The following is a 26,006-nucleotide window of genomic DNA, read 5'->3' as shown; positions in this document are numbered from 1 at the left end:
AGGTATGTATCGTTATGTATATGTGTATATGTGTGTGTGTTAGTTATTGATCATTTCGTTTATTTTTCGACCAAGCTATGGGTATGTATTGTTTTGTGTGTGTGGTGGTATATTGACAGCAAGGTTTTTTTTTCGAAAGGATATTGACATGCAGCAAGTTATTTAAAGTTTATGAATTTAAAATCTCTTTCTAGAAAGTTTAATCAAATAGAAGTTTAATTTAATCAATAGAAATAATTGTAAATTAAATGCAATAACAAAAAAAATAAAAAATAAAAAAAGAAAAAAGAAAAAAAGAGAACAAAATGGGAATTTGAAAGATGCTGCTTAAACAATCTTAACCTAAATCCCCTCTTGAAAAGTAGGGCTGATTTTCGTTTGCTGCAGCTGGTCATCAATTACATGCCCAAGAGGGTTGTGAGGACCATGGCCCCCTTAAATTATTTAGAAATTAATTAGATACAAAGTTTAGAAAAAAACGTATTTAGCTACTACAATTATAACTACACTCATTAATTAATATTACGATTCTCTCTCTCTTTCTCTCTCTCTCTCTCTCTCTCTCTCTCTCTATATATATATATATATATATATGTCTTTAATGGTAATTGACTTGCTTTTAAACCTTTTTTTTTTTCGTCATCCTAATCTTCTAAATTTGTAATATTAAATAGAAAACCGTTAACTTTGATGTTAACATTGTATTGATTGCTAACATAAATCCTAGAGTGTCACATGAAACACATGTGACAAATGAAGAATCGTTAAAAGAAAGTACCATTTAAAACACAAAATTAAAGCTGTGGAAAAGGGGCAGTCCGCAGTGGGTGTGCAACGTAAACCCCACGTTCAAGAGACACCAGTCATGACAAATGGGCACCAACCATGACAAATGGGCACCAATTAACCACATCAATTTCAAAGGTTTTCATTGTGGGGATAGGCAGACTTAGTTGAAAATTTGTCATCAATATTGGTACGTACGTATAACCAGTTTATCTGGTCCGCCCTTTATTAACTTAATTTACTCCACATATTTTTATTTTACTCAAAAAAACTATTCACCAAATCTCAACAAGATCAGCTCTTTATTTTTATAATTATGTTGAAGTGCTCAAACTTGTAACCAGGGGCAAAGTCAAGGCTAGGGAGGCTCATGATGGCCGCCCCCCCCAAAATCTGGACTGGTAAGAGTTATATATGGAGAAAGTTTTGTATCTAATTACTTTCTAAATAATTTATGATATGGAAATCGTATGAGATTGTGTTTTTATAAAATCAAAGGGTTTACTCAAGTTATTATTGAGCGATTTTATTAATTATATTTGATGAATAATTAATTAACACACACAATGGTTGGAATCATTGGATTCTTATTATACTTTTTCTTATCTGTCGCAATCTCAATTCACATATCTTAAGATTGTCACTTATTCAATTGTATAGAAACAAATTTTTAGATAATCTTAGCATTTAATTTTTCCGACACCTAATATATATGGTAATTACATACTAACATGGTAATGAATTTCTTTTACTACTATATATAGCTGCTAACTTATATAATTTTTCTTGTTGATTTCAATGTAATTATTCAAATGCTACCATTAATTCATGGAAGCCTCCAAAAAAAAAGAAAAAAAAAGTGTCTTTCCAGGAGGACTAGGAAAAACCACAGTAGATGCTCCGGCATTTATCTTCTTTCCAAATTCAGTCCCTACTTTTCTTATAACTCTCCGTTTGTTATTCCAACTTATAGATAAGGTTCAATGGCTAACAGAGCTCTCATCATCCTTCTCCTCTTGTTGCTCACTACAGGTTACTCTTATACCCTTCTCTTCTCTTTAGCTTCACATGCAATACATATGTTGTAGAAATTTTAAGTTTAATGCAATCAAATGACAACCATGGAGATTGATGATCTGTTTCAGGTGGACGCTCTGATTTAATCTTCTACTACGAGAACAAATGCAGTTACCCGGTATGGCTTGCTGCCAGACCCTCAATCGGTGATTCTGATCCTGAGCGTGGTCCGAACACCTTAGAGATATTCTCAATGCCTGATCAATGGACTGGTAGCATCTGGGCTAGGACCAAGTGTAGCTTCAATGCCTCGTATTACTTTTCATGTGAAACAGGGGACTGTGGCTCTGGCTTGAAAGAATGCCAAAACCCACCACCCGCATTACCTGTCACCCTTCTCAATTTCGAGATCAAACCATCTTTTGTCTCCTATGAAGTGAGCTTGAACCACGGCCACAACATTCCCGTCCGGATCCAACCGGACGGCGGGTCTCTACTCGGCGAGGTTGGGCCATGTCCTGTCGTAGATTGTATAGAAGCTATAAGTGACGTGTGTCCGAGTCCTCTAGTAGCCCAGAACAGTGATGGGCGGTATATTGGGTGTTATAGCGCGTGCGATGAGTTTAAGGATCCAAAATATTGTTGCACAGGGAATTATAGTAGCCCAGGGGCTTGCCAGCCTAACGACTACTCGAAGACCTTCAAGCGACTATGCAAACTTGCCCACACCTATCCAGGGGACAATGATCCTCCCACTTATAAATGCACCGGGGCAACGAGGTACAACATAACCTTTTGTCCCTTCTAGATTTGCCATGTCGTGTCCCAAATGGTTGTATCCATGCAGTGGGGTGCTTTAATCTTCGGCTTTGTATTTTAACAGAATATGGAATCCATGGAAGGGGATATTGGAGGATATGTTGTTGGGACTAGCCATTTTGGAGAAAAATAAAACGGGAGAATAATGAATTTACCCCCATGAACTATCCAATTAAATTATCATTTCTCACTTAACGATTGATCCCTACCATTTCTTTTCAATTAATACCCTTCGTCAGTGTTTGTCTAAAAAAGGATGAAAACTTGCGCACGTGCAAATCTCTTATTTGAAATGTTCAAATCACCCTAAAAAAAAAATTAATGGAAGCCAAATCGAGATTAATTAATTATAAATTAAAACATATGATACATATATATCTTCTACACGAGATGTGTAAGAGATACGTAGGATATGTATTTATTTCATTTATTTATTATTAAGTATTTTAAATATGGTAGATATAATAAAACAGAGATTGAATTGTAATCCCACACTTAGGACTTTGTCTCTGCTTCTATTTATAATTGTCTATATAAGAGATGCATGTCAAATCAAAATACAAAAACTGAGAGTGCATGTCATCTTTAGATGAGGTTGTACAACTGAACCATTTGAATCTTGAGATAGTGTTATCTTCTCTAATATTGGACTTTGTTTTCAACCTTATTTTGAGCTGATGCCTTATCTTGTAGAAGAGAAGGATTTAAAGTAGGTAATCCAATAATAGATACGCTTTTGGAATTCATGGAAGCAAAATCAACGAAAGAATAAAACATTAATGACTCTGCAAATTATGCTTTCTTTCCAAATTTAGTCCCTGCCTTTCTTATAAATTAACTTCCCTTTGTTAATTAATTAACTTATTTGTTTATTCTTACTTCCATTGTATAATTCAGAAGCTAAGGCTCAATGGCTAGCAGAGCTCTGCCTCTCATCAACCTTCTTCTCTTGTTGCTCATTACAGGTGATAATTTTCTTACGCGCTTCTGTTTTCTTTACCTTGTTAATTCAAAACCTGTAGAAAATGTGTAATTGTCAATGCGTCATGATAATTGTATGAGAAGCTAGCAGGGAAGGTATTTCAGAAAAGCTCTCACGCCGCACATGAATGAGCTAAACTTTACCCAATTCATTTAATTAAATAGATCAGACTGGCCCTTCAATTCCACCCTTCAAACCTTGTGGTGGGTTAGTATTGTATTTGGGAGTCATAGGAAAAAATTGCTAGCTGCCCTATGTGTTTTGTTGATTTAAATCTGTATTTGTGTAAACCTGTCGATCTTAATTTGAATCTAACTTGCACCATATATACCGATCATTCAATTCTTGTCATTTCAATGCCAGAAATTCTTAGTTTAATTGATGACCAGTTCTGCAATATCTCTCTTTTAGGTGGACACTCTGATATAATCTTCAAGTACGATAACCAATGCAGTTACTCGGTATGGCTTTCTGCTAGCCCCTCAGTTGGTGATGCTGATCCTGAGAGTGGTCCGGAAACTTTAGAGATATTCACAATGCCTGATCAATGGACTGGTAGCATCTGGGTTAGGACCAAGTGCAGCTCCAATGCCTCAAATTACTTTTCATGTGAAACGGGAGACTGTGGCTCTGGCACACAAGATTGCCAATCCCCACCACCCACTTACCCGGTGACCCTTCTCAATTTCGACATTAAACAACCTGTGGTCTCCTATGAGGTGAGCTTGAACCACGGCCACAACGTCCCTGTCCGGATCCAACCGGACGGTGGGTCTCTAGTGGGCGGAACCGCACCATGTCCTGTCGTAGATTGTATTCAAGATATAAGCAACGTGTGTCCGAGTACTCTAGTGGCCAAGAACAAGGATGGGTTGTATGTTGGATGTTATAGTGCGTGCGATGGGTTGAAGGATCCAAAATATTGTTGCACAGGAACTTTTAGTGGTCCAGGGGCTTGCCAGCCTAACGACTACTCGAAGACCTTCAAGCAAGTATGCAAACTTGCCCACACCTATCCCGCTGACAATGATCCTCCCACTTACAAATGTTCCGGGGCAGCGAGTTACAACATAACCTTTTGTCCTCAATAAATTAATTTGCTTGTCGTGTCACAAATGCTTATATATATCCAGTGGGGATGCTTTGTACTTTGATAGACCATGAAATCCATGAAAAGGGATAATATTGATATATATTAATTAAGTTTAAGCCTTAATCTTTCCTTAAGTGGTTGGATACTTGGATATTTAATTGATAACATTTAATTCTTTTTTTTTTTTTTTTTTTTTACCGGTATTCGATTTAATTTGGTAAAAAACATCTTAAGCCATCATTATGTGGTACAACGTACATGAATAGCATCTGAAAATATATATTGCAGCTGATCAATAAATATTTATTGTCATTAGCACAAGTACTATACTTGCTCTGAAATAAGTATGAGAAAAAGTTTGCATTATTCGCTTGCTATCTATCGATCATTCAAGCGTTTATTACATTGAAACAGACACAATCATGCATGTGCCTTAGTCCATGATACTTATTGTTCTCTTATTACTATATATAGAGAGAAGGAACTCATAATTCCTCTCTGTAAATTCAAGGGCAAAAAGTAATAACGTAATTAGGTGCATTGAAGCAGGTAAAGGTGCTGGTTTGATCATCATAAGCGTAGCTATAGGCTTGAGGGCATTGGTCCTTGAAGATCTTAGAATAATTCGTAGGTGGACATGTCTCTGGTTTATTGAAAGTACCGGTGCAACAGTATTGTGGCTGATTGAACGCTGTGCATGCGCTCTTGCAAGCGATCACACTCCCATCAGACCCTTTCACTTGCAGCTCAGCTGGACAGACCGCGTTTATGTTTGCCTGGCAGCTCGAGCGCTTGCAGTCACCGGTCCCTCCTTCTGTGGCAACTGAAACAGGGAGGTTGAAGCCGTCTACAAGGCTGACATCATAGAAATCTTGTCCACCATTTGCTGCTATGTTGATTTCTACCAAAGATGCCGGCGGGATCGCACCGGCGCCGTTGCATGCAACCTGGCCGGAGGCACAATCAGCAGTTTCGCAGGTAAACCTTCCTGAGTTTGTGGTGCATCCTGTTCGGGCCCAGAACCGACCTTTCCATGGAGCTTGGATATCAATTGATCTGGATGCTTTGGATGCCAGCTCAAATCCAGTAGTTGATAGTTGAGGTTTCTGATCTGATGTTAAAGTTCCTGGCCAAATAGTTCTTGGACAGTTGTTTGTGAAAGTTATTCGAGCAGCATGAGCACCTACATGACATAAATTGTTATAAGAAGAAAGGTCAACTGATTAAGTTCAATTATTTTTTTTTCCTATCAACTTAATTGATTTTTTTAGGATAAATTATATATAATATAACATATATAACTCGCATGCAACAAAATAAGTAGGAGAATGAGATATACCGTTTTAATGCATGTATGTGTAAACATACTGCAAGCTGTTTAATTATCACTTATCTTAAAAAAAAATAAAAAATAAAAAATTAAGAGATAAGGCTTAACACGTAAAATATTTAATCAATACTTTAACGCAAGTTGACCACCAGGCAGAGAAAAAGAGAGCTAGAATGCATGTGATCAGTTTAAAAAAGCAATGTGCAAACATATTATATAACTAGACAAGGAGATAGATATACCAAATAGGAAACTGAAGGCCAAGGCAACAAGGCCGACGAGTGCAAGGGATTTGATCATCATTGTACGTAGTGGATAGACTAGTTGATCGATGTTGATGAATGGGTTGGGTATATATTGTGGTGCTAATCTTATGAACTTGGAGTGGTATATATAGAGAGCCTAGCCTAGCTTAAACGCGATAATCAAGGCGAACCATGCGGGAAATCCGGTTCGACGTAAGTTCCAGTACCAGGAATCCTCGATCATTGACTTTTGAATAGAACGATGTGGAAAATTTGTTATCGTCTTTATGGCAATGGAGCTGTGGGACCGTCGTCATCTAGCTCGACGGAAGACCCGCGAGCTGAGAGAGATGGACGATTGGAGTTATTTCCACGTGTCAGTATTTGGGAAAGGGAGGCAAATCCATTTGCTACTTTGCTACTTTTTTTCTACAAATTGATGTCAAATGTCTATGTCTTGGAAGATGACTAATGACTTTCGTATACATATTCAATTAAGGTGGGAGGTATGCTACAAGGCGGCCGGACTATTTTTTCCCACAACGTACCGAACGATAAACTTCATATGTGGATAGAATATTTTGTCTGATTTCAACGTACGTGGCCGCCTGCACATGTCTTGAAGTTGAAGCTCTTGGTGTCATTAACCTAATCCATAGGGCATCTACCTGGTATATATATATCTGGTAGGTTCTTTTTCTCTCTCTCACCCTAAAAGGTATGCTCATAATTAAGCAAAGATCGAGTAAATTAAGTTTGTAGAAAAAGACACTAAAAGAATTGTAGAAAATAAACTTATATTTCTGATCTATTTTTAGTTGAAGAGGCCGGCCTGAAAATAAAGGAAATACAATAATTATATATAGAATCACAAAATATTCCATTCAAAGGTAATTGATCGAGATCAAAAGACTTGAAAACACAGATGTTGTACGTAACTTTGTGTGCAATCTAAACAATAAAGATAATTAAATATATTTCAGAAAATGTATGAATTAAGTACGTCGGATTATACATAAAATATAGGTGGTCTATATACCTAGTAGTAATCTCTGTACGTATCTAGCTACTACGCATTAAGGATGGGCTAGCTGGACCCATGGCCAAAATGTTTTCTTCCTGAAGAACAAATTAAATGTTGGCTTAAGTGCTGTAAAACAAAATTACGCAAGATTTCGTATAGTTTTTCTATGGTTAAAGTTTAATTTTACTCTCCATCTCTTTCTGATCATGAAAAACAAGGAAATATTCTCTTGAAGGGGAGGTGAAATACTTTTTGTTTTTGTTAATATTGTATGATTTTTGAAAATGTTATTCACTCGATCATTTCTTATATATGCATATTTCTTCTTGACCTCTCTCATTTGGAGGATCGTTGATTTTGAACTAAAAAAGAAAGAGAAAAAAGTAAGTTTATTGAAGCTTGAATAGTGTCTTTTTTGACAAAATAAAATAAAATAAAATGACACTATTCATTTAGAGGGCAGTGGTGGAGACAAACCCCCCCCCCCCCCCCCCCAAAATGTCTGAAGATTTTTTTTTTGTTATTTTTATTTTTTTACAGATACCTAAAAAAAAAAATACATTAAAAATAAGAAGAAAAAAAATGCTAATGCTGATGCCCGCCCCTGCTGATAATAAAAGAAAAAAAAAACTTACATGAAAAAACCAACCGTCAAAGAATTTTTTTTTTTTTTTTTTTTTAAAAAAAAAAAAACCAACAACCATTAAATGCTCAAGAATAGGAACGGATCAATTTTGTGCCAAAAAAAAATTACATTTATCTCTCTATCTTGGAGAAACTTTAGAACTCTTACATAGAAAAACCAACCATTAGAAACCAAGAATACAAATCTTTTCAAAAAACACAAACCTTGTTCTTTGGCCTCCAGCATCTCTGCCTCTTCCTCGACAATCTCTCGCGTGCACTGTAAGCCTTCTATTTTTTATTATTATTATTATTACTGAGCTGAGAGTGTGACTGTGTAAGACAATAGTTGTTGAGTTGTTCTCTTTTTTCATTTGCTTTTTAATTTTCAAGATAATGATGAAAATTTATGGTTGACAGGTTGTCTTTGTTTTGCTTTTCAGAATTTTTTTTTTTTTTTTTTTTTTTTTATTATTTTAGATACTTTTCAGAATTTAAGTCATTGCTAGTTGCAACGTGACTTGTCAATGTGGGCCACAACCACCATTTTTTTTTTTAAAAAAAAAGTTAATTTTGTATTTTGTATCTTTTATTTATTTTGTATATTTTTTTTTATTAATGCCTACATGTTAACTGATATATCAATTTGGCATATATTTATGAAATTTAATTGATACATTTTTGTGATACATATATTATGTTATAATTTATATTTTGAATTGTAATTACCATACTTTTATATATTATAATAAAAATATAGTATATAAAAAGAACAAAAAAAAAATTATTTATCATTATATTTTATTACTTTAATTCCGTCCCTACTAAGACAAATTCCTAGCCCTGACACGGTTAGAGGGTCGATTATCTTATTTTTTATCTGCTACAGTTGTCAAAGTAGGGACATTATTTATTTTATTTTATTCTATATAAACTATAAAATCTAAAATCGATGACCAGCTGCAGCCTAGCTAGCCTGCAGCAAACGAAAATCAGCCCAACTTTTCAATTTGGTTAAGATTGTTTAAGCCGCATCTTTAAAATTCTCATTTTGTTTTTGTTTTGTTATGTTTTGTTTTTTTGGCTAATGCATTTACAATTATTATTTTTTTATTAAATTAAACGTCTATTTGATTAAACTTTCTAGAAAGAGATTTTAAATACAATAAACTTTAAATAACTTGCTGTCAATATATATACCACCATGGCACCATGCATATATGAATATACCCTTCTCAGAAAAGAAACGAAATGGCCGGTCAATAGAATACGATATTATCTTCAGTGAGTCCTCTGATAAACTTTGAAGGCCTAAATGTAAATAAGAATATTGGTAGAAGCTAGCCTACACCGATTGTGATGCAAATAAAAAAAAAAGCAATTGATAATTGACGGCATGACGGGGCCAACCCAGTTTAGTACTATATAATAGTAAGAGATTTTTCTTAATTATATCACTCTTATCAACTGCCACATTAGTTTGAACAAATCAGCCATGAACATCAGTTTATTAAATGATTTTATAGTAAAAGTTTTAATATTTCTAGCACCACGTACTGATGGTACTACAAGGAGACTTAATCTGAATAGCATACGGCATGAATAGCTAGCATCTGAAAATATATCGCAGCTGAAGATAAATTTCTGGTCATAAGCACAAGTACACTTGCTCCGAAATAATTATGAAAAAAAGTTTGCATTATTCCTTTGATATCTATCATTCAAGTGTTTATTACATTGACACAGACACAGGCATGAATGCACCTTAGTCCATGACAGTACTTATTGTTCTCTTATTACTATAGAGAGAAGGAACGCATAATTCCTCTCCGTAAATTCAAGGGCAGAAAGTGATAACGTAGTCAGGTGCATTGGAGCAGGTAAACGTGCTGTTCTTATCATCATAAGCGTAGCTATAAGCTTGAGGGCATTGGTTCTCGAAGATCATCGAATAGTTTGTGGGTGGACATGTTTCTGGGGTACTATAATCGCCAGTGCAACAGTATTGTGGCTCATTGATAGCTAAGCATGCGCTCTTGCAAGCGATCACGCTCCCATCAGACCCTTTCAGTTGCAGCTCAGCAGGGCAAACGGCGTTCACGTCTGCTGGGCAACTCGAGGGCTTGCAATCACCGGTCCCGCCTTGTGTGGCAACCGAAATAGGGAGGTTGAAGCCATCTACAAGGCTGACATCGTAGAAATCTTGTCCACCATTCGCTGCTATGTTGATTTCTACCAAAGATGCCGGTGGGATTGCACCGGCACCGTTGCATGCAACCTGGCCGGAGGCACAATCAGCAGTTTCGCAGGTGAACTTTCCTGAGGCGTCGGTGGTGCATCGTGTTCGTGCCCAGAACCGACCTATCCATGGAGCTTGGACATCAACCGATGAGGATGCTTTGGATGCCAGCTCAAATCCAGTAGTTGATAGCTGAGGTTTCTGGTCTGCCGTTAGAGTTCCTGGCCAAACAGTTGTTGGACAGTTGTTTGTGAAAGTTATTTTAGCAGCATGAGCACCTGCATAACATATATTGTCAGAAGAATGGTCAACTCATCAAATCCATTTATTTCATAATAGCTTAAATTTTTAGGATAAAATGTTATAATTTAAAGCATATAACTTGCATGCAACAAATAACTAGGAGATACGCAATCTTAATGTCTAAATGGGTAATATTACGTAACACACAAACATGTCACAAATATCTTACAAGTTAAGCTAACATAAATAGCCTTTGAATCCGCCATATATATATATTAGACATTATCACATCAGTTTTGTGGTTATTTATAAAAAATATTTATATGTTGTGTACCATTACTGTGTAAATACACTTAAAAGAACGATGGGGAGAGAAAAAGATAGAACGTTTAAAACATAAAATCTAAAATGTCCGTGTTTTATGCGAAAGTAATTTGCAAACATATATATTATATAGAGTAATGATTCAATGCCACCCAAAGATACAACTTTTTACCACATTCCCTATGTGTCAATATGGTCCCCTACTAATTTTTGAGTTTTTTTATTTTTTAAAAATAAATTAAGGTGAGGGACCACCTTGCCACATAGGCAAGGTGGTGAAAAGTTGTATATTTAGGTGGTAGTGAATCATTACTCTATTATATAACTAGACAATGAGATATATATATATATATACCAGATAGGAAAGTGAAGGCCAAGGCAATAAGACCGAAGAGTGCAAGGGATTTGATCATCATTGTACGTAGTAGATAGACTAGCTAGATGATCGATCGATGTTGATGAATGGGTTGGGTACGTATTGTGGTGCTAATCTCATGAACTTGGAGTCGTATATATAGAGCCTTAAACGCGACTTTTGAGGCTGCTCGCGAACAATGCGGGAAACTTGGGTTCGACTCAACATGCAGGAAGGTTCCTCCTAATTGGCTTGAACGGCTAGCGCTGGTTAGCGTCTTCCATTTGGTAACGTGGCGCGACCGGAAGTCCTGACCCGCGAGATACGGGCTAAATGCCATCCAATCGATTGGAGTTATTTACACGTGTCAGTTTTGGAGAAAGTGAGGAGGCAATTAAATCCATTTACTACTTTGCTGGCCTCGCTATTTTTCTACAAATTATAAGTTCTGGTCGTGGCCGGCCTCTGTTTTTTATGTGTGGTTGCTTGTTGTTTTGTGGATTATTTTTTGTTTCGTTGAATTTCTTTCGATCACTTGCGTGCATGGAATTTCTACCTGTGGAAAAGACCGTCCCATGCGAATTGCGAAGTTTAAGGTTTGGATTCAATTTGGAGTACGTGGTATGATCTGGTAGCTAGCTAGGGTTTTTTGTTTTTTCTCTCTTTGATTCCCCAAAAAAGATCTGCTCATGAGAAAAGGCGACTAAATTAATTAGCTAGTTGAACAATCAGAGGGAATTCATATCAAAGAGTTGAAAACAAATTCATTAACGGAACGCGTTTTAACGTTGTGACAATTCTAGGACGACCATGTTCACGTAAGCTTATAGATAAATAGATTAAAAGTAATGTAGAGGAAGTTGGGTTTAATTTATAGATAAAATATGTGTTCGTATCTAGCTACTACGCATGCGTAAATGATGAGTAATTCTATATGTTATATTTATGTCATTTTAAAAATAATGTGACTTTTAAAATCATCATTTGATCATTATTGAATTTTGATTTTAAAAGTTACATCAATTTTAAAAAAATACAAGAAGAATATAAATTTGACGTCTAGAATTAATTATAAATTAAATCATACGCCGTCGTAATTAAGGGAGCTAGCATGAGGTTGTATTTGAGGCGGTTTGCCTCTTGGTGCTGCGACTAGATATTTACATGCAAAATCTTGGGTTAGTCGGATCAGGTGAGACTAGAAATCCTTCTCCTTCTCCTGCTCGGCCGGAATTGTTAAAAGAGGCGGCCCAAGGCTTTTTAAACCTTTTGAGGCAGTTTTCATGATCAACAATACGTTATTGGACACGTGTCTTTATTTCACATGTCACTCGGTGCATATATATGTACTTAGAGGAATGTTAGAGTTCCTTCTAGTGTTCTTATGGTGTCCATCTGGAAGGACATAAATGTAATAAAAAAAATTACATCTATGTTCTTAGCTTCTAGATGACATTGATGCAATTTTTTCATTTTTTTTATTACATTTATATCATTTCAGATGGACACCAGAAGAACACTAGAAGGAGTTCTAACATTCCTCGTGTACTTATGTAGGATTTTCTTTAGCAAGTTAAGGAAAGAAAAATGATAATTAACAAAAAAGGAAAACAATAATGATGAAGCTATGCCTATAACTAAAACATTATATATGAGTAATCTTGCACACACTTCCACTTCTTCACGTCCATTTCTCCACATTTTTAGGTGGCTTTTAAAATCATCATTGAGTATTTTGATATGGATCTTTATTAGATTTTAATCTAATGGCAATTTTAAAAACTACCTAAGAGTGTGGAGAAATAAGTGTAGAGAAGTGGGAGTGTGTGTAACATTACTTAAAGATTATTATTCTACTGTCACCAAAGAATCTGCTAAGCCAATGCATATTACAGAATAAACAAGAAGTGAAACAAATTAAAGGTGCATGCTGACCCAAAAAAACAAGAAAATTAAAATAAAAAAAAAAAAAGAAAAAAAAGAAAAAAGGGTGGCATTAATTTTTGAAAGAATTACTAATTCTCTATTTATTGGAATCTAGTGATTAGTTTCTCAAGAAAACATCATCTACCAATTACGTTCTCTGTGAAACATGAAGCTCCAACGTTTAATTTACATTGATCAATCGAGTTATGTAAAGTAAACGCTCGTTGGATTAATTTGAGTACATCATATTCTGTTTTTGGTTATGCATGGGTTCCTTCTCAACTTCATTGTTTACTCTTGATCTTTTGGAGCTGAGTTTTGCCCATCAGCTGGCCAATCCAAGCCAAACCATGGAACGAATTGGGCAAAAATTTAGAAACAACTATTGTGTGGCCGGCATTGAGGCAATGAAAGAGGATAAAGAATCACCGCTCATCATGTCTCTCAAAACAGCTTGGGTCCATTGTAAGTCACCGTCAACCAACGATTCACAAAGATCCACAGGTTCGTGACGTTGCTCAATGCTCATGAACCAAGATGTTCACAACCCACAACCGTCGTCCCTTCAATCACATTCCACAGACCAAACCAGCCATGACCCACTGCAACCTGCATCTTAGATGAGTCACTACCCAACGTCTCACCCCCGTCTTGAGCCTCCTCCAATCTCTCCATCGTTGCCACTGAAATTGTCAACATCGCCACTACCCTCATGATCTCCTCACACCAGCTCTGTTCAAGTGGCTCGGAAAAAGAAGGAAAAAAGAGAAGATGTTTCGTCTCCTTTTGTTTCGCCTTACTATTCGTTACGTAAAACCTCTCGTTCTTATATTAATATTTTCTCACTGTAATGTTATATAAATCACGTTTTTATGGTATAATACTGATGTGTTATTTTGAATCAATGATCGATTAGAATTGCCGTGTCAACATTAATTGTGAGATAATTAGAAGATAAATTTATAGCTTCTAGCATTATTCATTGCAATCATCAATTTATGGTTAATAATTCTTTGTGTTATTCTATGGTTCATAATTTATATTTCTAAGTCTAGTTAGCTATCTATATAAAAAGTGAGTTTTTATTTTTTATTTTTTAACGGTGTAACTATATATATGTCAAATCATTTTAGAACGTACCTCATATTCTTACACTAAATAAGAAACTTGCAATTTCAACTCATTGGAACATTAACAATAGTTAGTTAGCTTCAGCGGTCTAGTATATTTCTAAATTAATTATGTACGTGAAGGATCATTTATTATTATGTACTTGCCCTTAACGGGTAACTTCATTGGCTGGAGACCACGACTCATGAAGCGAAGGTCACTAGTTCGAATTTCCTCCTCTTTTGTGTGGACATGTGTTAAAAAAAAAAAAAAAAAAAAAAAAAAAAAAAATTATCATTATATACTCTTTCACGTACAGCTGGAATTAATGTGATATATAGGGGCAGACTAAATATATAACTTAATTTGCAATTGCTTTGCTTTGCTTCCTTCTTTCTAGCTTCTTTCTTTTTCTTTTTTTCTCTTTTTTTTTTTCCCAGAATTTGGTTAGGATTGCATTAATTAAAATTAAATTTTGTAACAAAATTAAACTTCATACTCTGATTTACCTTTCTAGAATAAACTTAAATATAATAAACTTTAGGTTCATGATCGAAGACATAAATCCGCGATCAATAAGAAAATAAGGGCTAAACCCCATTTAAGGAGTCCCGTGACTTTGTACCCTAGAGAAAGGAATTACACGTTCCTTTCTTTTATTCATGGACAGAACGTGATATTGTAATCAGGTGCACCAGAGCACGTAAAGAGGCTAGTTTGATCATCATAGGCATTACTATAGGCTTGAGGGCACTGGTCCTTGAAGAATTTGGAGTAGTTCGTAGGTGGGCATGTCTCAGGGGTACTATAATTGCCAGTGCAGCAGTACTGTGGCTGATTGAATGCTATGCATGCAGTCTTGCAACCGATAACACTTCCATCGGACGCTTTCACTTGTAGCTCTGTTGGGCAAGCCGAGTTCAAGTTGATAGGACAACTCGAGCTCTTGCATGGACCGGAACCGCCCTGTGGAGCTACCGTTACAGGCAAGTTGAAGCCATCTACAAGGCTTACATCGTAGAAATCTTGTTTACCGTTCGCTGCAATATCGATTTCTGCCAAAGACGTTGGCGGGATTGCACTGTTGCCATTGCATGAAACCTGACCGGAGCTACAATCCGCAGTAGCACAAGTGAAATTTCTCGAGCCATTCGTGGAGCATCCGGTTCGGGCCCAAAACCGGCCGATCCACGGAGCTTGGACATCTAGTGATGTAGATGCTTTGGATGGTAGCTCGAATCCAGTGTTTGATAACTGAGGTTTCTGATTCGCTGTCAAGTCTCCGGGCCAGATGGTGTACGGACAATTGTTTGTTACAGTTATTGTAACAGAGTGAGCACCTGCATATATGCACGGAACATGAACCCAAAGTCCTTAATATTAATTGTCACCAGTTCGAACATGAAAATGAAAGCAGATCTTGGATGCAACAAACGTAGTAACTAATAATTATCACAGAAATAAATGAGTTGTATCGGTTAAATGGGGAATGATTTTACAAACTAGAGTTTGTGTCAAGATGGCGTGAACATTTATGGATTCTTGTGAAATATGATTCGATTATGAGTTATTAATCTATGGAAAGAAAAACACAAATATATATATCATTGACAAGAAGAAGAAAAATTACCGTACCATAGATGAAAAGAAAGGCAAAGATGAGGCGGAAGAGTATCCGAGTTCTCATTGTGATTGCTTTGTGATATGATGTTTTTGTTTGATGAAGGGATAGATATGTATGTGTGTGTGTGTATATATATATATAGAGTATGTATAGGTATCTCTGACTTTTAGGCCATCTTATTTGTAATTTTTTGTTTCGCTGAATTTCTTTGACTTGCGTGCATAGAATTTTTAGCTGCATGTGGAAAAGACCATTATTACCCATGCGAAGTGTAAGGTCTGGATAGAATTTGGAGTAGACGTACGTGGTATGATCTGGTAGGGTCTTTGTTTTGTATATATATATATATATTATTTCTCTCTTTGCCCCAAAAAGATCTGCTTATGAGCAAAGACTAAAGTTGAACAATCAAAGGGATTAAAAACTTATAAAAAAAATCAAAGGGATTAATTGAGATCAAAGGCTTTTGAAAACTCATTCATTATCTAAAATAGTCAAACTGAACGTGTTCTAATTACCATAACTAGGCCTTCTCAATCCCTCATCTAGTTCCGATTAACCTCGATCATCTATTCTTTCGTCATCCCCTTGTGTATGTGTGACATCACAACTCACAAGTTTAGAACTTACCTTATTCTTAATTACACTTAGAAACTTGCAATTCAACATTTAATACATAGTAATGACCTTGGATGCGGCTTACTATGGCCATGTAATTATGAGAATAATATTGTAGAATAACCATATTTTTGGAGGATTTTACAAATTTAATAATGTATATGTTTTCATGTATAAACTAACCGTAATTTTTAAGTTACTATCACCATAGACACTGTTCGATGAAGTAAAATAAAATCTGAATAATAAAATACATTATCTCAAGTGAACTCAAAACTTTTTTTTGACCATTTCACTTAAAGATAATCTATTTTATGGGGGACATAATTACCTAATTACCAAATATTCCACTTGGTGGATATGTGTCTTTTGGGCCTTTGGAACAGGTCTAGGATCGGACCATGTTCACATATGCATGTCTAATGCATCCAGATAAACAGATTTAAGAAAATGTAGGAAGTCCGGCTATAATTGAAGGGATAATTGTACGGTTAGTCTTTGGGATTGATCATAATTATTTTTCAATCTCTGTAGTTTAAAAAGTTCATGAAAGGTCATTGTAGTAAATAATAATTAAAAATCAGTTCTTGAATATATTTTCCATCCAAAAGTTAACCGATTCTGTTAGTCAGCCACGTCACACTCAATAAGAAGTCGACACGTCTCCATTACAATATAAAATATAAAATCTAATAAAAATATTTGTTTTTTTTTTTTAAAAAAAAAATAAAAATAAATAAAACAATTAAAGGGGTGGCTGCCTTTGGCCACCCCCATTGGATGGCCACCCCTTTGTTTTTTTTTTTTTTTTAAATAAATATTTATGTTTTATTTATTTATATTGTCATTAGATTTTATATTTTTTTTTATTGTAATAAACACATGTCGGCTTCCTATTGGGTGTGACGTGGCTGACTAACGAAATCTATTAATCTAGTGAATAAAAAATTGATCCTGAAAGTGATTCGTAATTATTATTTACCTCGAGGACTTCCATGAACTTTTTGAACTACAATAAGTGAAATTAATTATGGCCAACCTCAAGAACCAACGGTATAATTATCCTATTAAAGAATAAGCATAAAAATTTTATCCCTAGATATTAATGCATGTAACGTACACATAAGTATTATAATATAATTATCTCAAAAAAAAAAATTATAAAATCATTATGAGAATGAATTAAATGTAGTATATATATATATATATATAGTTTTTCTCGTATACGTGGCTACCTAGCAATCTCTCTATATCTACTACAGTACTACGTATAAAGGATGGGCTGGACCCAAAATGTTTTCCCATGGAAGAAGAACATGTGATGTGAATGTTGTGAAATACATAAAATACATAAAAGGCCAAGTTAATTATTCTCAATCAATTAGAAAATAAATAAATAACTGGTACAAAGTTAGGTCGGCTTAAGTTTGTAATTTTAAAAAGTGCGATTTAAAATAACAATTTTAAAATGTGTAATTTGAAAAAGTAATTTTTAAAAATACAGTTAAGTGTTTGGCAAAATCGCAATTTTATCTTTAAAATCACAAATTAACCTTTAAAATTCTGCGTTTTTTTTTTAAAAAACATATTACTTGCTATTTGAAAAAGTAGATTTTCTGTATTTTTAAATTATAATTTTTAAAAATGTAATTCTCAATCGATTTATGTTTTACAATTTAATTTAAAATCACACTTATTAGCCATGAAATTGCAATTCCAAAATCAGATTAAGCAAGCTCAAAAACAAAGGCGAAATTCTTGGTTTCCCGCGCCAAAAGATTCGAACTCTAGCGCCTCGCCCTCCCTCCAAATCCCCTCAATTCCCAAATCTAACCTCTCTCTCTCTCTCAACAATTTCTCACTCTCAGTATCTCTCGACGGAAAATCTCCAGCGCTACATTTGGACAGCACCGAAGCGGGTGGACAACGGCGAGTTGGAGGCGGAGATGCGGGCAGATGATGTGGGCACGTGCAAGGAAAATCTCTCTCTGCTCTCTGTCTCAACAATTTCTCAGATTAGATCTGTATTTACCGGTTCCTACAGTATTTTAGCGTTTCCAGTGACTCAAATTCTATATTGGTTTGATTCGGATGGCTTCGACGACGCTTTTTGTAGCTTCAGCCTTTCCTTCGGCGTCAGTCTCGGCGCATGAGAATCTCAAGGTACTGCTAGTTTTCGTTTCTGTGATTTCACTTTCAATTACGTTTTGTGTTCTTTGAAATCACGGTTTCTGTTTGTCTGCCGAGAAAATGCAGGAAAATATAATGAATAGGAGTTTTTATTTCCAATTCTTCTTTCATTTTTTAGGATCCGGAATGGCCGGTTGTGGTGGTGGTGAATCCGGTGATTGTGTGCGAATGTGTATAAAAAATGTAGAAATAACATTACCGAATCAAAAAAATGGTTGAAAAGAGCACCGTATACCTCTACAAAGAGCATTTTTCTTCTGCTTTTACGCTAAGCAAATATGAGCAGGAATTAATAAAAAATTAATGAAATACATAAAGAGGGAAGGCTTGCTCATATTTCATCCTTCTTCTACAGTAGTTGTCAAAAATATTCAAGAATATTAGATTAGTGCCAGAGATGAAAATATTTGAGAATCTGTTTTGGAGCATGTTTCATTAATTCTTATTTTATAGCCAAACTATGTGCAAAGAACGTAGAGAGGTGTCAAAGTACAAAGAGAGAACTAAAAATGAAAATCATATATTTTACACGGCTATCCCATGAAACAGGTACTGGAATGGCCATGATTTCTGCCATTGTTGTTTTTGCTGTCAGAGGAAATCAGGAGAGCTGCCAGGAGGCTAGGCCAGCTGGGCTTGATTTCAGCAGATGTGACCTTGAATCCACGTTTGTGAATCCACGTTTGTTTCATGCATGCACTGTGATTGCAACATGGTCAATACTGTCACCGTCCGAAACAGGTACTACGCTTCCAGCATGCACTAGTTGTGGTCTCTCTGGTGATATAGTGGGTTCAACACTGTTGAAATGTGCTAGGCGAGAAAGCTCGTGGACCGATTCAGATATTTTCTCCACACATTTAGTGATTTCTTTTAGTTTTGTAGCAAGCGAAACAATCGGAATAATTGCTAGGACGTCTTCACGATTCTCTGTCGTGGCAGCTTGAAGTGCTAATATTTCTAGGTCATTAATGGCGGTTTTAGAATTCTCCACATGGGGATTGGCAGCTGAAGGGTCTGTCTTTGTTTCTATTGCCAATGCTAACTCTTTTAATGCCTTGCTGGATTCTGAGCTCATCTTCGTGCTTGATTCTCGAATTATATTTCGGAATTCCATTAATGGTGCCTGAATATGATCATCAGAGTTGATATAGTCATCAAGAGCTTTAATATGGTAAGCACATTGCCGAGCAAGGTCTCCAATCTTCGGGTACTGTTTCCATGGATGACGGAAGTGAAAACCGCCATGCGCTGGTTCCCATCTTGCGAAATTCGCCCAGGAATCTTCATCGCTTTTTGAATCAAGAACACTTTCATAACCTTGAACGAGTGCTGCCATATCACCGGTCGTCACATTCCCTTCATTGAAATATTGACCTCCTAAACCTTGTAGATAGTTTGCAAGCTTTTCAAGATTGGAAACGGTTAGTTTGTGAAGATCTTGGCCAGCCCATACCGGAAAAACAAATATGGATATAACTAGGCACGTTGCTCCTCCTATTAGTATTGTGAAGAGTCTTTTATCGGCCAGCTGTAAGATGTCGTCGGTCCGATACCCGGAGACTGCTACCAAGGTAAATGTCGATATAAAAATCAACACCCCATAGTCATAGCTTTTCACGATCCGTGGATTGAATCGAATGAATGATGATACTGCACCTGCACCACAACAAAACAATTTGCGTAAGTAATTATACTAGTCCGTTTCTAGAGTCTTTGGAAGAAAGGAAATATGTAAAGAATTGAAGGAATATACCTAGTAAGAAAAGAAGGATCAATATTATTTCGACAATGGGTGGTCCTTTATCGCCAAAGAGATATGCTAAGTTGTTAGCACCAATCCCGAGAGCGCAACCACATAATGTCCCAAAACTTGTGTTAAAACATTTGAGTAAGGTTGCACCTGGAAGGGAAAAGGTATAAATACGTGCATTAGTTCGACGTTTACATACATGCGACAAGTAGTTTGAAATTTGATGGGCGGTTGATTTAAAAAGCTTACCAACAGTGAATTCGAAGACTACTACGACTGTTAACAAAGCCCACATTCCGAAAACCCCAAAATAATTGAACGGAGGGCTCAAATAGTATATTGAGGACACCAATGTGAGAGCCAGTCCAGCTTTTAGGGAGTGGGTGACTCGTCTTGGGTCGTCTTGTCCGAGCTTCTTTGCGCTCTTTGCAACCTCCACAGCCTTGTTCTTCAACTTCTCAGGCAAGCCCTTAAGCCAGCCCCAAGCACCGGCGAAAACCCCGGCCCTCTCTTCAGTTGCTGCCGCCACCGCCTCAATATCCATTGCTAAATTAGAGTGGGGAAAAAACTACTACTTTCAATTTTTACTGATGCAAAGTTAGAAGAGGCCCCAAGGCTTTTATAAACCTTAAATTTTGAGGCGGTTTTCCTCTTCTTCCCGGTGATCATTAATTAGCGAGGATGTATTTGAGACCCAACTCTTCCCATCAGAATTCGGAAATCCTTCTCCTTCCCCTGCCTGGAATTGTTAAAAGACGCACGTTAATAAACCTTTTCAGGCCGTTTTCATCAACAATACATTATTTGACACGTGTCTTTATCTTACAATTATTCGACCTTGTTTATTTAGCAATTCCAATCAATTTCTTTATTTATTTATTTTTTTAAACAAGGATCATCTAAAAATGTGGTTGAAACTACCACTTTTAGTATTGTGAGATAGTTGTGAGACACAAATGTGGTTTTTAGCGTACATTATTCAAAAATAAAAAATAAAAAAATACTGATACTAAAACAGGCGTTTTTATTTCACAACTATTAATTTCTTATTGCTGACGTGATGGTCCGAACTAACCATTGAATCGGTTCTTCTTAAAAAAAAATAATTAAAGGTTGGTTGGGACTGTCATATACGTAAATGATTTCCGTTTGACAAAAAATACTTAGTAAATTTCGAAAAATGACTTACACTTTAAAAGCGTAAATCATTTTTCCAAGACGGCAAAAGCAGTTGCCATCTTTTAAACGACGCAGTCGACCTTCACGCTCAAGCAGTCAACCATCACTGGATTCCGACAAGCTAGATTCTGACACTGGTTGGAATTAGCAGGTGCCGGAATCTGAAAATTCCTGCCCGATTCCGACGATAATTTGCTAGATTCTGGCCAAAATGGTCGGATCTTCGCTATCTAGCCAAATCCTTGCCAGAATTGGCAGGGATTTGGCCGGGAACTGGCAGGGATTTGGCCGGGATCTCGTAAGGAGGCCGGAATCCAGCACAAATGGCCAGATTTCAGCCACTTTAAAAATAATTTTTTAAAATAATCCCAAAATATAATTATTGTTAGTCAATGTGTATATCTTAGTTAAACATAAATTTTTAGTTCTTTTTTTAATATTATTTTACATTAATATTTTCTTGTTGTTAATAAAAATTGATTTTTATAAGTTAATTAATATGATTGATTGAAAATATAACTAATATTTGTAATTTTTCATGTGTCAAACACTGAAAAATGACTTCTTAGAACATATTTTACGACGAAAATTATTTTACGCCGAAATAAACGGAGCATAAAATTTTTCAAGTAGAGGGACCAAAATATGCAGGGAAGATCAAATTTAATTTGAGTAGGCCAAGCCTAATTTTTACCGCATGACACATGTTGTTTAGAGCTAGTTATCCAAAGCCTTCATTCATCATGAGCATATGTGTGAATTTTATTTTATTTCTAATGTAATAAATATTTAATATGTGAGGATCCCGTATTATTACATCATTGATTTGTTTTTTAATATTATGTCAGTTCAATTCTTTCAACGATTTGCCATTGTACAAATTTCGAGAAATGTTAAGAAATTAAAAAAAGAAAATCAAACAGATTTAACTTTAAAACTAAGTATAATTTTATTGTGAATGGGAGGAAGTAGCTTTTCCTATATACAAATAGAAGAAAACTACTTCCAGATCTTATGGACAGAATGTGACAAGATAATTGGCACCAGTGGGGCACGTAAATGTGCTAGTTTTATCGTCGTAGGCATAGCTGTAAGCCTGAGGGCACTGATCCTTGAAAACCTTGGAATACTGTGTAGGCGGACATCTATCTGGGGTACTAAAATCTCCGGTGCAATAGTATTGCGGCTGATTGAAAGCCTCACATGCGCTCTTGCAAGCGATTACGCTGCCATCAGACCCTTTCACAACCAACTCCGGAGGGCAAACCTGGTTCACATTCCCTGGACAACTTGTGCTTTGGCAACTAGCTGACCCGCCTTGTGGGCTTATCGACAAGGGCAAGTTAAAGCCATCGACAAGGCTGACATCGTAGAAATCTTGTCCACCGCTGCCATTTAGAGTGAACTCGACGAGTGAGGCTGGTGGGATTGCACCCGCACCGTTGCATATGACCTGTCCAGAGCCACAGTCGGCTGTGCCACAACTGAACTTGCCGTTGGCATTGGAGCATTGGGTTCGTGCCCACATGCGGCCTGACCAGTTAGCAGAAACGTCAAGGGCTGACGAAGCTCCGGAGGCTAGCTCTAACCCGGTTGATGTTAATTGAGGGAGGCCACCGCCAGTCAATGTTCCTGGCCATATTGTGTAGGGGCAGTTGTTTTTTATTGTGAATGTTACTGAGTGAGCCCCTGCATGCACACAATATCAAGTAGAGTATTACATTCAACCTCTTTCCGGTTAATCTCCCAAAAGGCCAAATTTATTATTATTATTATTTTTTTGAGGTCTCTCCCTAATCCCTATTGCACTCCAATAGGGCGGTCGTGTGAGAGTATGTCCGAGTTCTACCTGTTCGGACGAGTAGGCCGACTACGTACCTGTTCGGACAGTCAGGGCAATTGTCCGAGAAGGTAGGATCCGGGCTCTCATACAAGCTGCCTATTGCATATATAGAATCCGGTCCCAAAAACGACAAGAAAGAAAAAAAGAAGGCCTGCATGGCCTCTTTATCATTTATTTATGGTGATGAGTAAGAATGAAATACTATAATGGAGCACAAAAATAAGTCACACAGCTAGAAAGAAAAAAGTGAACCCATGCATGTGTTATGTCAAATGAGAACGCTTATAAGATGGAGAGAAAAGAAAGCCGGCCAAAAGCAGAGGAAGGGGAGAGGTGCTTACCAGAGAAGAAGAGAAAAGCCAAGGTAAGGCAGAGGAGTGCTTGGGTTTCCATTTGCTTTGACGATGATTTTTGTCTATGATGAAAGTAAAAGATTGAAACAGGGGAAAGTTTATGTAGGCTCCCTGATCACAGGAACAATAATAAATATGGTGAATTGGTGATATGAATCTTTTAGATTTCCTTCTCATTTAATTTTGGTTGAAAACACCCTAATAAATCAATAGATAAGATCAAACATGGGTGGGTAAGCAATTATGGCCATAGATGCGTAAAATATGAAACAAATTTTTCACTTTCTATATACACGAAATCTGGAGATTTCATTAACTAAAGCAAATCCTGGCTATTTCTAATTTATCTGATCGATATAGGTGGAGATTGAGAGAGTGTGTTTTTTTACTATTGTTAACGAAAAATCTGGTTTGAGCTTTGGTTGAGAGTACCGGCCTGGCAAGTCTATAGATCAAAATGCAAATTAAAATGCATCCATACATTTGGATAAGAAATATTGTACATTAAATGTAAAATACATTTAGTTTAGAGAAGGAGCTGAGATACAGATTTTTTTTTTTCTTTAAAAAAGAAAAAGAAATTGGTTAACCATTTTATATAGAATTTCATAAACCATTGTAAATGCTTTTAGATAGCTAAGACTCACCTTCATAGTATTTTTCATTTCGAGTAATGTTATGAACAATTTTTTTGTCTCATTTTTTATAAAGTTAACGTGACTTTTAAAATTACTATTAATTTTGATCTAATTGTATCCAATTGTGATTTTAAAAATGAAAAAGTACACACGCTCACTGAAATTAACACTATTTTTACTAAAAATTTGCAATGTATTATTGTAAATGAGAAAAATACCCTTAATAAAAATAAAAATAAAAATTAGAAAACTCTGCCGTGGATCACAAGATCCATGGCATTTTGTGATGTTCAATATTGTGATCCACAGCATTTTGTGATGTTCAATTAGGCATGTATACGAGCCGAGCTCGGGCGAGTAGTGGTTGCCCAAGCTCGGCTCGTTGAGAACATTTATGAGCTCGAGCTCGGCTCGAACTCGTGACGGGTATTAGACATGGAGCTCGACTCGGCTCGCCAAGAGTAAAACCATGTCCAGGCTCGAGCTCGAGCTTGGTTTTTTGACGAGCCGAGTGTCTTATCGGGCACTCGGCTCGCCCGGCTCGCAAGTAAAACGGCCTCTCAGCCTCTTTTCCTTATTTCACCATCTTCTTCTTATTTTCTTCTTCTCTGCAACACGGCCTCTTAGCCTCGATCTGCATTTTTCGTTCGGTAGCTCTCTCTTGATTCTTCACTCTCGAGTGCGTGAGAGACGAAGAGAGGAAGAAAAGGGAAAGGGGAAGTCCGGCATATGAGAGACAGAGGAGAGGAGATCGAGGGAGACAACTTAGAGAAGATATGGCATTAGAGAAGATATGGCATTAGGTGTGAGGAAGAAAGAAAGAAGAGAAGGAAGCTGGACAGCCAGGACAGGTGAAGACGTGAAGACTGTGAACTTGTGAAGTGTTCAACCCTTGGACAGTGTGTGCTACGTGCGTGAGAAGACTAGTGTAGAAGTAGAAGCTGGACACCTGGCGTGGTCCGCGTGGATAAGGAGCTGGAGCCTGGACGTGATAATGAGAAGTGGAGAACAGCTAAGCAAACTCAAAGTTTGCTGTAAAATTTTTAAAAGCATATCTCGGAAAGAGACGCGTATTTTTCATTGTAGCTAAGGAGACCTTATCCTTTTGTTCCAACGGTTAGCATTAGGGGTGTAAACGAGCTGGGCTACCCGTGAGCTTACTCGAGATCGGCTCGAATAAACTCGACTCGTAAACGAGCTGGGCTACCCGTGAGCTTACTCGAGATCGGCTCGAATAAACTCGACTCGTGCTCGAATCGATTATTAAATGAGCTACTCGTGAACACGAAAATTAGGCTTGATTATTAAACGATGCAAACTCGTATAAACTCGACTCGACTCGACTCGACTAAAGCTCGTGAACCCGCTCGTATAAGGACCGACTCGTTTATTAAGGCTCGACTCGTATATATATATATAAGTAACAAATTTACATATAAATTAAGTAACAAATAAAAATGGTCAATAAATATTAATTTGTTATAATTGTTAATCACATAATCATATAATATAATGACAATTTATATACCTAATCATATGATTTATATTATATTATTCATGATTTCATGTAATATAATAGGACTATATATATGATCATATAATTCATATATATAATAATATAACTTTGTAGCATATGACATATAATCACTGATTCACTATATCCAATGTTATAACTTATAAGTATTATTATT

General features: G+C 36.3%; 6 protein-coding genes across 11 annotated transcripts; 1 reads left to right on the top strand and 5 right to left on the bottom strand.

The window, feature by feature from the left end:
• The first annotated feature begins 1,136 nt into the window (after positions 1–1,136).
• On the top strand, positions 1,137–4,720 carry LOC133873786 (thaumatin-like protein 1b). 6 transcript variants are annotated; one of them, XM_062311551.1, is made up of 4 exons: positions 1,542–1,818; positions 1,932–2,583; positions 3,520–3,587; positions 4,016–4,095. In XM_062311551.1, the coding sequence occupies exons 1-3, from the start codon at positions 1,770–1,772 to the stop codon at positions 3,524–3,526; spliced, it is 708 nt and encodes a 235-aa protein (XP_062167535.1). In that variant the 5' UTR covers positions 1,542–1,769; the 3' UTR covers positions 3,527–3,587; positions 4,016–4,095. The 6 variants fall into 6 exon arrangements, with proteins under 6 accessions (XP_062167534.1, XP_062167535.1, XP_062167533.1 ...); XM_062311550.1 differs by lacking the exons at positions 3,520–3,587; positions 4,016–4,095 and adding an exon at positions 1,137–1,187 and having other exon boundaries at positions 1,760–1,818; positions 1,932–2,947; XM_062311549.1 differs by lacking the exon at positions 1,542–1,818 and having other exon boundaries at positions 2,454–2,583; positions 4,016–4,720.
• A 266-nt stretch (positions 4,721–4,986) lies between these two features.
• LOC133874020 (thaumatin-like protein 1) lies at positions 4,987–6,427 on the bottom strand. The gene is made up of 2 exons (XM_062311847.1): positions 6,270–6,427; positions 4,987–5,880 (listed from the first exon to the last, which is right to left on the bottom strand). The coding sequence occupies exons 1-2, from the start codon at positions 6,328–6,330 to the stop codon at positions 5,204–5,206; spliced, it is 738 nt and encodes a 245-aa protein (XP_062167831.1). The 5' UTR covers positions 6,331–6,427; the 3' UTR covers positions 4,987–5,203.
• Positions 6,428–9,597: 3,170 nt separating this feature from the next.
• On the bottom strand, positions 9,598–11,217 carry LOC133874276 (thaumatin-like protein 1b). The gene is made up of 2 exons (XM_062312156.1): positions 11,082–11,217; positions 9,598–10,437 (listed from the first exon to the last, which is right to left on the bottom strand). Exons 1-2 carry the CDS (start codon positions 11,140–11,142, stop codon positions 9,758–9,760), a joined length of 741 nt encoding a protein of 246 aa, XP_062168140.1. The 5' UTR covers positions 11,143–11,217; the 3' UTR covers positions 9,598–9,757.
• A 3,410-nt stretch (positions 11,218–14,627) lies between these two features.
• Positions 14,628–15,831, bottom strand: LOC133873593 (thaumatin-like protein 1). Its single transcript, XM_062311325.1, has 2 exons — positions 15,753–15,831; positions 14,628–15,457 (listed from the first exon to the last, which is right to left on the bottom strand). The coding sequence occupies exons 1-2, from the start codon at positions 15,802–15,804 to the stop codon at positions 14,778–14,780; spliced, it is 732 nt and encodes a 243-aa protein (XP_062167309.1). The 5' UTR covers positions 15,805–15,831; the 3' UTR covers positions 14,628–14,777.
• A 3,406-nt stretch (positions 15,832–19,237) lies between these two features.
• LOC133872577 (aluminum-activated malate transporter 8-like) lies at positions 19,238–21,585 on the bottom strand. The gene is made up of 5 exons (XM_062310136.1): positions 21,562–21,585; positions 20,997–21,041; positions 20,552–20,870; positions 20,306–20,452; positions 19,238–20,208 (listed from the first exon to the last, which is right to left on the bottom strand). Exons 1-5 carry the CDS (start codon positions 21,583–21,585, stop codon positions 19,238–19,240), a joined length of 1,506 nt encoding a protein of 501 aa, XP_062166120.1.
• An 820-nt stretch (positions 21,586–22,405) lies between these two features.
• On the bottom strand, positions 22,406–24,021 carry LOC133873534 (thaumatin-like protein 1). Its single transcript, XM_062311248.1, has 2 exons — positions 23,666–24,021; positions 22,406–23,170 (listed from the first exon to the last, which is right to left on the bottom strand). The coding sequence occupies exons 1-2, from the start codon at positions 23,715–23,717 to the stop codon at positions 22,494–22,496; spliced, it is 729 nt and encodes a 242-aa protein (XP_062167232.1). The 5' UTR covers positions 23,718–24,021; the 3' UTR covers positions 22,406–22,493.
• Positions 24,022–26,006: the final 1,985 nt, after the last annotated feature.

This window comes from Alnus glutinosa, chromosome 7, assembly GCF_958979055.1.
Source record: "Alnus glutinosa chromosome 7, dhAlnGlut1.1, whole genome shotgun sequence".
NCBI lineage: Eukaryota > Viridiplantae > Streptophyta > Magnoliopsida > Fagales > Betulaceae > Alnus > Alnus glutinosa.
Note: the sequence above shows the minus strand (reverse complement) of the source record. Positions and strands in the feature narration are given on the sequence as shown.

Bases quoted from the DNA above. Each gene is read 5' to 3' on its own strand.
- LOC133874020 (XM_062311847.1), bottom strand. From the start codon at position 6,330: ATGATGATCAAATCCCTTGCACTCGTCGGCCTTGTTGCCTTGGCCTTC. The intron at 5,881-6,269 runs GTATATCTATCT...TATGTCATGTAG, and splicing joins GGCCTTCAGTTTCCTATTTG to GTGCTCATGCTGCTCGAATA.
- LOC133874276 (XM_062312156.1), bottom strand. From the start codon at position 11,142: ATGATGATCAAATCCCTTGCACTCTTCGGTCTTATTGCCTTGGCCTTC. The intron at 10,438-11,081 runs GTATATATATAT...TATGTTATGCAG, and splicing joins GGCCTTCACTTTCCTATCTG to GTGCTCATGCTGCTAAAATA.
- LOC133873786 (XM_062311549.1), top strand. From the start codon at position 3,533: ATGGCTAGCAGAGCTCTGCCTCTCATCAACCTTCTTCTCTTGTTGCTC. The intron at 3,588-4,015 runs GTGATAATTTTC...TCTCTCTTTTAG, and splicing joins TCTCTTGTTGCTCATTACAG to GTGGACACTCTGATATAATC.
- LOC133873534 (XM_062311248.1), bottom strand. From the start codon at position 23,717: ATGGAAACCCAAGCACTCCTCTGCCTTACCTTGGCTTTTCTCTTCTTC. The intron at 23,171-23,665 runs GTAAGCACCTCT...GTGTGCATGCAG, and splicing joins GGCTTTTCTCTTCTTCTCTG to GGGCTCACTCAGTAACATTC.
- LOC133872577 (XM_062310136.1), bottom strand. From the start codon at position 21,585: ATGGTTGACTGCTTGAGCGTGAAG. The intron at 21,042-21,561 runs GTCGACTGCGTC...TAACAATTCCAG, and splicing joins TTGACTGCTTGAGCGTGAAG to GCAGGGGAAGGAGAAGGATT. The intron at 20,453-20,551 runs GTAAGCTTTTTA...TTTCCCTTCCAG, and splicing joins AGTCTTCGAATTCACTGTTG to GTGCAACCTTACTCAAATGT.
- LOC133873593 (XM_062311325.1), bottom strand. From the start codon at position 15,804: ATGAGAACTCGGATACTCTTCCGCCTCATCTTTGCCTTTCTTTTCATC. The intron at 15,458-15,752 runs GTACGGTAATTT...GCATATATGCAG, and splicing joins TGCCTTTCTTTTCATCTATG to GTGCTCACTCTGTTACAATA.